At 35.2% G+C, this 12875-nt stretch overlaps 1 protein-coding gene across 1 annotated transcript; it reads right to left on the bottom strand.

The window, feature by feature from the left end:
• Nucleotides 1–10887: 10887 nt before the first annotated feature.
• LOC18604329 (tubulin beta chain-like) lies at nucleotides 10888–12875 on the bottom strand. The gene is made up of 3 exons (XM_007036737.3): nucleotides 12482–12875; nucleotides 11939–12208; nucleotides 10888–11710 (listed from the first exon to the last, which is right to left on the bottom strand). Exons 1-3 carry the CDS (start codon nucleotides 12873–12875, stop codon nucleotides 11037–11039), a joined length of 1338 nt encoding a protein of 445 aa, XP_007036799.1. The 3' UTR covers nucleotides 10888–11036.

Genomic DNA, 12875 nt, shown 5'->3' with positions numbered 1-12875 from the left:
CGTGAAAAACTAGTGTAAAAGGTTTTTGGCTGAGCTTGGTAAAAGCCATTGTAAAGCTTAGTGAAAGCTTGTGAATTTCACCGGTCCATAGTGGATTTGTGGGAAAATCCTTGGTTGGATAATCAAGGTAGTGGATGTAGGTCTTGAACTGAACCACTCTAAATTGCTGTGCATTTTATACTCTATTTTTGTTTTCTTAAGTTCTAGAAATTTGTTTCCAATCTTGTTAAGAGCCAATTGTGCTATTCACCCCCCCCCCCCCCTCTAGCACATATTATCGGGACCAACATGGAGTATTTGCCAATTCATTTACCTTATAAGGCAGAAATTGGTGGACCCGTTCAGTATCGATGGATGTATCCATTTGAAAGGTACTATAAATGTTATTTGTTTTCTAACAGTTTATTAGAAGAGTTTTAAGTACTTATTAAGTATCATGAATATTATGATGTTTAGGTTTTTGCATGATTTGAAGAAGAAAGTGAAAAATCGTGCCTTTGTTGAAGGATCTATATGCAAGACTTATATGATTGAGGAAATCTCCTCTTTTTGCTCATTGTATTTTGAACCTACTGTGCGAACAAGATTAAATCAAGTGCCACATAATGATGATGGGGGAGACATAGACTCTCGTGGTCGCCTTTCGATATTCACTCATCTTAAGCGAGCTTGTGGTCTACTAGATAAATCTCGATTTTTAAATGAGGATGAGTTTTATACTGCTGAGCTATATGTTTTAATGAATTGCGAAGAAATGCTCCCATATATTAAGTAAGTATTATTCTACCATAAAGCTAAATGATTGATCATAAGCTTAAACTTAATTTGTAAATTATGGATATGATGATAAGATATTTGATGATATGGTGAAAAGAGATATGCATATATCGAAAGATGAATTGGAGAAAGTACGTGATGCAAGATTCGTGATATGTTTTAAAGAATATGTAAGTTTATGTAAATTAGAAGTGAATTCTTAATTACAAATATGCATTACTTATCTAAATTAACCATTCTTGATCTTGTATTACATGTTGGTAGGTTGCCGAACATAGGGATGAAATTGACCCACGTATATTTGAAATCTATCATAGTCCAGGACATATGATAAGGTGTTACAAAGGATACTTCGTAAATGGTTTTAAGTTTCACACCCTAGACTATGGGCAAAATCGTAAGACAATGAATAGTGGGGTATGCATAAAAGGGAGTTTTTACAATGATTACGAGCGTGACTTTTATGATAAGGTGTTACAAAGGATACTTCGTAAATGGTTTTAAGTTTCACACCCTAAACTATGGGCAAAATCGTAAGACAATGAATAGTGGGGTATGCATAAAAGGGAGTTTTTACAATGATTACGAGCCTAACTTTTATGGCATTTTGGTGGATATAATCAAGTTGGAGTATTTTGGTATCAGAAACAAAGTTGTCCTATTTAATTGTCAATGGTCTGACACTGAAAAAGGTATTAAGGTAAACCTTTTTCATGGTCTTGTTGAAATTAAACACAACTTAATACTTGCCACTAATAAACCATTTGTTTTAGTTAGACAAGCTCAACAAGTTTATTATATTAATTATCCATCTACCAAAAGAGATCAATGTGATTGGTGGGCAGTATTTAAAACAAAAGCTAGAAGTAGATTCCACCTTCCTAGTAGTGGAGATAAAGAAAATGAAATTGATTTGAATGAAGAAGTGTACCAAGAAAATGATGTGTCTATTCCAATTAATGTTACTCCCTCGGAAAAACTTGATAACTCTAAAATTTTTATCACAGCCTAATTTTCGAGCCATCACCGACGCAAGGGCCCAATAGGCTCAGCCCATTAAGCCCAAGCAAGCCTATTTATATAATCTTGTACATTAATCCATATGTCTTTAAAATCCAAAATTCGTAATGTTCAAATATAATTCCTTTGAAAACAATTCATAAGACCCAATTATGTATTCATAATGGCATCATCAACCATAATATACATATATAGCTTGACAAATGAGTCTTAGCATTTCACATCAAGCATTCATATACACATAATTAGACCTTGACTGTCAGCGGAGTGACTCTAGGCACTGTTGTAACATTTAGTGTCATGGTAAACGTACCGAGCAATGGATAGGAGCAGCACCTCGTCCTTGGACCAATCAACTTTAACTCAGAAAACTTAAAACATGAAGTTTAAAAACGTGAGTATAAACCTAGTGAGTGACCATAAGAAGGGAACAAGCAACGTTAAGGAAGGTTTAGAAATCAGGATGCACTTAAGTTCAAAAACAATTCAATTTACTTTATTTCTTATTAAAAACCCTTCATTCAAACCCTTGGTTATTTAATCACTTGATGATGAAGGATCCATGAACAACAAAGAAGTTGAAGAGTGAAAACTTTAGTAGAATTCAAGCAAGTCAAGCCTAATAGATTGATTCTCACTGCGACGAAAAGGCATTCTCGCTGCGACGAAATTCTGGCCAAATAAAATCTAAGGGGTTTTCATTGCCATAAGGAAAATCCACTCATGCCACATTGTACATTAAATCAAGCACATTAACAATAATCAAGTTTTCTCAACATTCAATGTAGTCACATATTATTTTCATAACCTTTTCTATATCATATACAAAACATATTTATAGCATATATATATATATACAAGCATGTATACAACCACCACCTCACCCAGCTCATGTGCACTCCGCACCGCACATAGATAGTTGGAGTCATCGTGTGCACCCCCACATCGCGCAAAACTAATGCCATCATGTGCTCCCCCCACATCGCGTACATGGCATATATCATCATCATCATCGTGTGCACCCCCACATCGAGCACAACTAATCCCATCATGTGCTCCCCCCCACATCGCGCACATGGCATATATCATCATCATTGTGTGTACCTCCAGATCGTGCACAACTAATGCCATCATGTGCTCCCCCCACATCGCGCACATAGGCCATCTCATCATCCACACTCCCTCACCCAATCGTCACCGGCATGTGCAACCCCCACATCGCGCACATGCGCAGTTATAATTATCACACAATATTAACTATCAATACATAACATATATATATATATATCAACATAATATGGGAGCACAATGATTCATCATATTACATATTCATAACATATAGCATTTCATCAAAGGCTTTTTCCCATGCAAATTTTAAGAAAAACCAGTAAAATAATTCAAGTGGTTCAATCAAGCATATAATCATTTATTCCAAAACATTTTAATGCAAGTTCACTCACCTTACGAAAGCGGGATGTTACATCGTTATTAGTTCGGAGGCATATCTAGCTATTGCTACTTGCTAGTCGCTCGTTATTTCCTTCGGCACGCTACCACAGTACACTACTTTTACTTTTGTACTTCTTAGCAACAATCCAAATTCAATATCTTTAGTGTACCTCATTTCTACTTCTCTTTTTCCTTCAATCATGAATCCTTATTCAACTAACTTATATCTTGACACATTCTTTACCAACGTGGGCTTTATCCTTTACTTGCGTCATTCTTTAGATTATGGATACCGACAACTTATTTATGACTCTAGCACAGATATAAATCTTGTCTAAGGATATTTATCAAGTTTATCCATCATTTCCACAATAATTAGCTAGCATATGGCAGCAACTATAAATTTACTTCTATCAAACATTTTCTAAGTCTACATGTACCACTATCCTCATTTACATGTTGCCACCAAGCGTAACATTAATATTCATTCATGCACACGAACATCCATAACCTTTTAAACCTTTCTTAACAACACATATCTACACACCAATCTTCCAATTAATATAATTGCCTTCCAACCATACCCATGACATCACAATAACACTACATATGCATACAATCATTCTCACAATATTAAACCAATCATAAGCTTCAAATTGTAGCATTAAGCTTACCACTTGGTTTTAGCTTGGATTTCACCCAAAAAAATTCATAATTTCCTCACACCCATGGTCACCATAGCTACCACAAAATGATTCACACATCATTTTTCCAAAGATATAACCAACCGTGAGCTTAAAACACAAAAACACTTACCTTATGTTTCTTAAATCTTGAGACCCACTTGATATTTCTTCAATTACTCTTGAATCACTTGCTACCCAAGCCTTCCACCTTTCTCTCATTTCTTTCCTTAGCCGATTCTCTCTATTTTTCTCTTCAATTGCATGGGAGTCAAGTGAAAATGGGGTGGAAGTATGGAAATGGCATGGAAGGAAAAAGATGGGGAAGAAAAATGCCATCTTGAAGAGATAAGGATTAGCCAAGGATAAGGATGAAGAGTCAAAGCTTCCTTTGGAAGCTTTGACCACTTTAATGGAAAAATTACCATTTTGCTCTCCAAGGTTTTCACCCTTTTTAATTGTATCCTCCCACAATCCTTTAATTCCAATTTCTTTCCATTATCTTCTTTTACACATGTACAAACGAAATATAAAGCTTGTACTCCAACACAGTATCCCCATAATATTTAAAATATTTATCTACCCACGCTATCTTTATTTAATAAAGGCACGTGGGCCCCATTAAACGTCATTTTTTTTTCAAAATTTCCTTATTTGTCTTCTCCCCCACTTAGATTGACCATATACTCCCTTTTCATGGAAAATTATGATACTGATTAAAATATTAATATTTTAATATTATTTTATTAATAAAATAATATTTTATTCTAAAATTTTTCACTTGTCTCCTTGGCACCCAAAACACCTTGTTATACCTCGATTCACTTCTAAATCACTTTTTATCTTGCTAATTCATCCTCAATAAAAACATTATTATTATTTCCTTGTGTGCGAAATATTTTATCTTAAAATACTCTTTTCACCTTTCATCACTTTTAAACATTCCAATTAACCTCAATTAACATTCAATAAGCTTTATTAGCCATCATATCAAAGTATAGGATATTACAGTTTTAGCAAGTGATGATTATGAAGAGGTTAATCTCTTGATTGAGGATGAAGAAAATGACATGCAAGGAAATAAAGATGAAAAAGATGACATGAAAAGAGATGAAGATGAAGAAAAAGACGAAGATGAAGAAACTTTTAGTGATGATAGTGATAATAATGAGCAACATGAGTTTGCTTATTCTTAAAGTGATTGATGATGGTAGACATATATGATATCAGTTTTGTATCTTTTGTTGCACAGTTGTTTAACTTAGTTATTAATATTGAAAGATCTTGACAAGTTATAGAATTAGTATAGTTTATATTTTCAATTGTTGAAGTGAATACTTTATAATGGCATCTTTTATTGTGCACATGATTAGGAATTACTCTTGATTGTTGTAATTTGATGATTTTATAGTTTGTTTTAATTTTTTCTAAAATTTGTGTATGAATTTTAATAAAAAAAATATTGTAGGAACGATGGTTAAAGGGAAGCATTCAAAACCGAGACCTAGAGCAACAAATGCCTCTGAAATTATGTTGTTTCCTACAAATGCTAATGTGTTTGCTGATACATCCACTCAACCACAGACATAGCAAGTCAATGATGTGCCCTCTGAGCCACCCTCTTTGTTGGTTGCATCTACAGAGCAAGTAGATAATGAGACATCTACTCACGATTCTTTTAGATCCACATCTATTGATTTAAGTGCAAGTGTAGATGATACATCCTCAAGGTCAAGGGGAAGGGGCTTGGTGTAGGATTACAAACTCTTATAGATCCATCGAAAAGATTGCAATAACTCCTATTGGAGAGAGGTATGTTATCTTGTATTATAATGAGATAGTTATATTTGTTATATATTTTATTATGGAATAATTTTCTTTTATCTTGTACAGGTACTTTTTTCAAGCGAGGGGTCATGGCTACAATAACAAGGATCATAAAAAATCACTTCAACAGTCCATGGTCGACATGGAGGAAAGTTCCTAATGATGTAAAGGAGTTAATGTTTAAAATACTTCAGGTACTATGTTTGTTATTCAATTAACTTATAACTTTTTATTTTCAATTAATTTGTATCAATTTTTTTAGTTACTCTATTATTTTGATGTAGGAAAAATGTGTTTGGCCTACAAATTAAGATGTTTTAGTTCGAAGAATGTGGGAGAAAATTTGTTCCAATCGATTAAGAGACATGCTTTCAAAAGAGAGGAATAAAGTAATGACAGAAGCCAAAACTAAAACATTAGGGATTGCAAAGGCATGTCAAGGGAATGGATTACGAATGAAATCTGGGATGCCCTTATCGATACAGTATGGGGTACAGAAGAATGGCAAAACAAATCGAGAAAAGTAAGGCAAAATCATTTAACGCCAAAAGAAGAAAGCATTCCAAAGCACACTAATGGTTCAGTTCCCTTTGTTGTTCATGCAAAAAGGATGGTATGAATTAATCTTACTTGGCATTTATATGTGTGGTTTTCTTTCTAACTAAATTTAAATTGTATGTTTAGTAGTTTGACTTTGGTATTTCCTTACATGTTATTTATATATATGAATTATAATTGAGTATATATAGTTGTAAATAAATGCAAGCAATTGAGATGGGACGAGATGTTAGCTTTTTGGAAGTGTTCAACTGCACCCATAAACGTTTAGCTGGTCACGGTGATTTTATAGACAACAAGTCTAAATCTACTAGTGTATGTATAAAATTGATTGATTTTTACTTCAAAGTTAATGATATAATTGAATACTAATCTTTTTTATTTTTTTTAGGAAATGTATAATTTTGTATTATCGTAGAAGTTTGGTGAAGATTCATCTTATCAGCCAGAATTTGATCCGCATGCTTGGACTGAAGTAATTGGAGGGATGGAGACTACACGCACTCACGTGTATGAGTTTGGTACTCAGGTGCTTGTTACAACTCTATTTAGTGGAACACACAACAATGCAGCAACATCTGAGTCAGGGTGTGGCCCTATCAATGCAAACTCTACCAGTTCCGCAATTGCATTAGAAGAAAAAGTGAAAAATCTATCAAAAAACTTGGGTAAGATACGTGACAAAATACATGGGGAAATACATGAAGAAATTCAGAATGCAATGGCAGAAAGCATGAGTGAATTTATTGCGCGTATGGAAACAATGATCTTGACTAATGCGCTTTCAAAACAAGGAAATGCGGGTGCTTCAAGCTCAAATCTTGACAAGTAAGAACACAACATTTCATGATATGATGTCTCTTTTTCATTGTTAAACTTGGATGCTTTTTTAGTATGGACATGTAATAGCACATTTAGCTTTATATTCATATATGCTTGACATTTTTAGATATTATGTGTTTATGATGATTTTTAATTATGTGAACTTGTCTTTGAATTTTAGCTTTTACTATGTGTTTCTCTTATGAATTTTGAATGTTCATTGTGGATGTCAATTGATAATTTATTATCGAAATTTTAATTGGTAATTTTTGTTCGAAAGGCATTATCGACAAAGCATTCAGTCGAAAATTAGTGAAAGAATTTCTATTGGAAATACATCAGCAATGGAGAATTCCATTGCAAATACATCAAAGCCGAAAAATTCCATTGAAAATTTCCAATGGAATTCTGTTGGAAATGCTTTTCCAACAGGAAATTCTGTGGGAAATGTCAGTTGAAATTCCGTTGGAAATGCTTCACCAACGTAGCAATTCCATTGGAAATTTTCGATGAAATTCTGTTGGAAATTTTCCATGGAATTTCGTTGAAAACGCTTTTCCAACAGAAAAATTCCGTTGGTAACTTCCAACTATGAGACCTCGACCTCTATAGCCTCATAACTAGGTGTAAACACAATAACCCGAGTCAGGGGTAATTTTGTCATTTCTTTAGTGAGCCCCTAGAAGTATGCTTTCAAACATTTTTAAGGCCTAAGTAGGCCTCAAGCATAAATGAATGATGAAAATAATGATTAAATGACGAAGAAAATAAAACTAATGATGATTTCCAAAATAGAGGCAAAATGGTCATTTTTCATCTAAGGTCAAAAATTTAATTTTTTGTAAACCTGATTATTTTTAGACCATTGTGGACTTGGCCTCAATGTCAAAAGAGTAAAAAGATTGCACAAAGGATTAAAGAAGAATAAGCTAACTTGCTAAGGGCATTTTCGTAATTTAAGTGGAGTTGGATAAGCTTGAGCTATAAATATCATCTTCTAGCAGCTTTTTATTCTTCCTCCTTCTTCCCTCTTACGTTTCTTCATCCTCCATGGGAGTTCTCTTCAAGCTTCCATAACTCTCTCAAGCTAGCTCCACTTTTCATGTTTTTATGCACCCTTTCATAGAACCTTTGTGCTCTTTCACTCTCTCACTTTAAAACTCTTGAAAAAAAAAATCTTACTTCCATACTTTCTCTCACTAGCTAGGTGTTTAGAGAGAGAAAGAGGGAGCTTCCATAATAGCTTGAAATTTTTGAAAAAAGATTCAACTACGAAGCTACCAAGGTGAGTAGGGAATTAAAATTTGATTTTTAAGTGTTGAGAATAGCTAGTAATGAGACTTAGGAATGTTATGTAGTTGAGGTTGTTTATTCATTTTAAAGTGATTAGGATGGTGCAAATAATAGCCATTTAATAGTAGTTGGAAACTAGTTAGGAATGACTAGTAGAACTCAATTTAGAAAATAGCTTTGGAATAGTAATAATGCCAAGTTGGGTTGATGGTGATGTTGTTGTGTGTGATAGGTTCCAACGAAACCCTACACCTCTATTCAGAACATTAGTCGAAGCTAGAGCCCACCAAAACATCAATAAAGACTGGTGAGTGAACTTGCAATTCAAAATTTCTTTGGGAAATGTAATGTATTTGAATGAACATTTGAATGATTTTATCCAACTTTTCTTTAAAAATGTGTGCCAAGGAACAAGCCCTTAATAAAATGTTTTGATGCTGTGAAAAATGTGAAATGTGTAAAATGATGAATCCATGTGATTCTATATTATGTTGGTAGGTATATATATAAATATATGCTTTGTATTGATGAATAATGTTGTGTGATGATGTTGAAGTGTGCGAGTAGGGAGTGCACACATGATGATGATAGAGTGTGCGAGTAGAGAGTGCACACATAATGATGTTGAAGTGTTCGAGTAGGGAGTGCACACATGATGATGTTGAAATGTGCGAGTAGGGAGTGCACACATGATGATGATATTGCATTGAGTTGAGTGTGGTGGGATGATATGCATGATGATGTATGTATATACAAATATATATATATATATATATATATATATATATATGTGCTATAGAAAGTTTATGAAAATAATTGTGATTGTGTTGTGTGTTAGCATTGTTAATTACTCCCAAATTGCTTTCCATTTCAACAAGAAAATGGCTTTTGATGTAACAAGACCCATTTCACTTAAAATGCTCTGTTTCTCACTGCAGCGAGATTCATTTTCGCTGCGGTGAGAAACTCTCGGGTTTTGAGGGTCACATTGGCCTGATTCTCGCTACAGCGAGAAACTCTCGGGTTCTAGTGCAGTGTTTTTACTTTTATGAAGATTTTTACTACCTTCTCGTTCGAACTGGGAAAAGTGGTAAATATAAAAGTTGTAGGTCTGCCTCGTAGCTTTCTAATGGTATAAAAATAAGGTCAATTGGACTTCTGTAGTGTGAGATATGCTAGAAAAACTGAAACACATGCAAACTAACATTATTTCTCGCTACAGCGAGAAACTTGCTGTCATGCTTGCTACCTTGCTTGATTTTGACACATTTTTCACCCATTTAACTTCATGGATTGATCATGGATTTTTGCAACACTATGAGGTTATTAATCAAAGTTTGAAAGGAGGGGTTTTTAGTAAGAAATTAAATCAATTACATTGTTTTTGAAACAAGTGCATCATGATTTCCAAATTCTTCCTATCGATTGCTTGTTCCCTTCTTATGTTCACTCACTGAGTTTATACTCACCTTTTTCAAATTCATGTCATCAGATCAAGAGGCAGCCAATAACTAAGTCGAGGTGTTCTCGTAGATTCGTATCCTTGGTAGGTATCTTGACATTTCGTAGCCGCACCTTCACCTTGGTCACTTCGCTGGAAGCCCAAAGTCATTTTTGTTGTAAATACGTACCTGTGATGTAAAATACTAAGATGTATACCTTAGACCATATTTGTACATTTTGATTGGTAAAGCTACCATGAGTGGCAATAGTTAATGTTATTTTGGGATAATATAAATTCAGTTTTGATTGTTATAATTTACTATTAAAGTACTTAAGGATTGAGATTATGAGATGTAAATGTAAGAATAGTTGACGGGATAATGAGTACGATTATATACATAGGCTTGCTTGGGCTTAGTGGGCTACGTCCATTGGGCCCATGCACTAGTCATGGCCCGAAAATTAGGTCGTGACACCAACAGAATTCCATGGGAAATATTTTTCCAACAAACTATTTTGTTGAAAATTTTCAACAGAATTCCGTTTAAAAAGAATTTCCAACGAAATTTTCATTAGAAATTTTTTACGGAATTCCATTGGAAATGCTTTTCCAATGGAATTTTTGTTGGAAATTTTCAATAGAATTGCTACGGTACAGTCGACGGATTATGTGTTTTTCCAACGGAATTTTCTATTGAAAATTTTTAACGAAAAATATTTTCGACGAGGCTTTTACAGACAAAATTTTCAATGGATTTTTCCGTCGGAAAATTGTATTTCCAATAGAATTCTTACTTTTTCTGATGGAAAATTCCATCGGAAAAAGCTTGTTTTTTTGTAGTGTATATATATATATATTAAATTATGTGACCATTGAGGCTGCGAATGCTAATAAAGTTTCAAGGCAAACACTTTGAGAACTTCAAATATGCTTTCACCGGATCACCCATAGCAAAAAAAACAGCAATTGGATAAAAGGGTTTCCCCTCCATAAAAGTAACAAAAGGTACCAATAGAAAGGCTAGCTAACGAAGTGCTTACTACTAGCTTCCTTAGTGCTGCATTTACGGAAGAAGCCTTTAGGGAATTACTCAAACTCATAACATTTCAATAGTGATTAATTGCTGCACGTAACATATATAGCAGCACATTAGCTGAACACCTTCAATTCTCACCGTCCCCATCATCCTCTTCATACACATCATCTTCATCAGCTGTGGCATCCTGGTACTGCTGATACTCTGCGACAAGGTCACTCATGTTACTTTCTGCTTCAGTAAACTCCATCTCATCCATTCCTTCGCCAGTATACCAATGCAAGAAGGCCTTCCTCCTGAACATGGCTGTGAACTGTTCATTCACTCTCCGGAACATCTCCTGTATTGAAGTTGAATTCCCAATAAAAGTTGAAGCCATGGAAAGCCCTTGTGGTGGGATGTCACAAACACTAGATTTAACATTGTTTGGAATCCACTCAACAAAGTAGGAAGAGTTTTTGTTTTGCACATTCATCATTTGCTCATCAACTTCTTTTGTGCTCATTTTGCCTCTAAACAAGGCTGATGCTGTAAGGTAACGACCATGGCGTGGATCAGCTGCACACATCATGTTCTTGGCATCCCACATCTGTTGTGTTAGCTCAGGGACCGTGAGTGCACGGTATTGCTGTGATCCTCTAGATGTTAGAGGAGCAAACCCCACCATGAAGAAGTGAAGTCTTGGGAATGGGATCAAGTTCACAGCTAGCTTTCGAAGGTCAGAGTTAAGCTGACCCGGGAATCGTAAGCAGCAGGTTACACCACTCATTGTTGCAGAGATCAGATGGTTCAAGTCCCCAACTGATACAAGAGGAAAAAAATAAAATAAAATCTATAAGATGGAGTTCCACAGACGTGAAAAAATTGGTTTGGCAAAATAAGTGGCAGAACAGAACCTGGCAAGGCTTAAACAAATAAATAGTTTGGGATGCTATCTTGGATGTGAAGAAACTTTTTAGGGAAACATATATATCTTGAATGCTTTAGGGTTAAGATGTAATATTATTATTGTTTATTAATTCTACTTACAGCTTGGGGTAGCCAGCTTTAGAGTCCTGAAGCAGATATCATAGAGTGCTTCATTGTCCAGAACCATACACTCATCAGCATTTTCCACCAGCTGATGAACCGAAAGAGTAGCATTGTAAGGTTCTACCACAGTGTCTGACACCTTCGGAGATGGGAAGACAGAAAATGTAAGCATCATCCGATCTGGATATTCTTCTCGTATCTTAGATATAAGCAGAGTTCCCATTCCAGACCCTGTTCCTCCCCCAAGTGAATGACAGACTTGAAATCCTGCAACAAGATGGAAAGAGCCACGTGTGTCCCAGAAAAACTCCAAGCAAAAGCGCTTTCTAAATTGTAAAGATCAGTAAAATTTTTCAACTGGTACAGAACAGTGATTCTTTGCTCTAAAGATCTCTGAAAGTTGCTAAATGAGCAAATGATTAAAGGCTAACATGAATTCACACAATTGGTTTCATAAAAAATAAGATCATGCATTTTTGTTTTATTTAACTAACCAATGGTAGCATTTGTAAGAAAGACTTTCAGAACATAATAAACTACCTTGTAGGCAGTCACAATTCTCAGCCTCCTTCCTGACAACATCAAGAACTGAATCAATGAGCTCTGCTCCCTCAGTGTAATGCCCCTTAGCCCAATTGTTTCCAGCCCCTGACTGGCCGAAAACGAAGTTATCGGGCCGGAAAATCTGCCCATACGGGCCGGTCCGGACGCTGTCCATGGTGCCAGGTTCAAGATCCATGAGAACGGCCCGAGGCACATACCGGCCACCACTTGCCTCATTGTAGTACACACTAATTCTTTCCAGCTGCAACTCTGAATTTCCAGTGTACCCACCAGTTGGATCAATCCCATGTTCCCCACAAACAACTTCCCAAAACTTTGATCCAATTTGGTTCCCGCATTGCCCTCCTTGAATGTGTAGAATTTCACGCAT

Source organism: Theobroma cacao, chromosome 3 (assembly GCF_053813885.1).
Source record: "Theobroma cacao isolate CCN51 chromosome 3, ASM5381388v1, whole genome shotgun sequence".
NCBI classification, from domain to species: Eukaryota; Viridiplantae; Streptophyta; class Magnoliopsida; order Malvales; family Malvaceae; genus Theobroma; species Theobroma cacao.
This window is presented reverse-complemented; position numbering and strand designations above follow the sequence as displayed.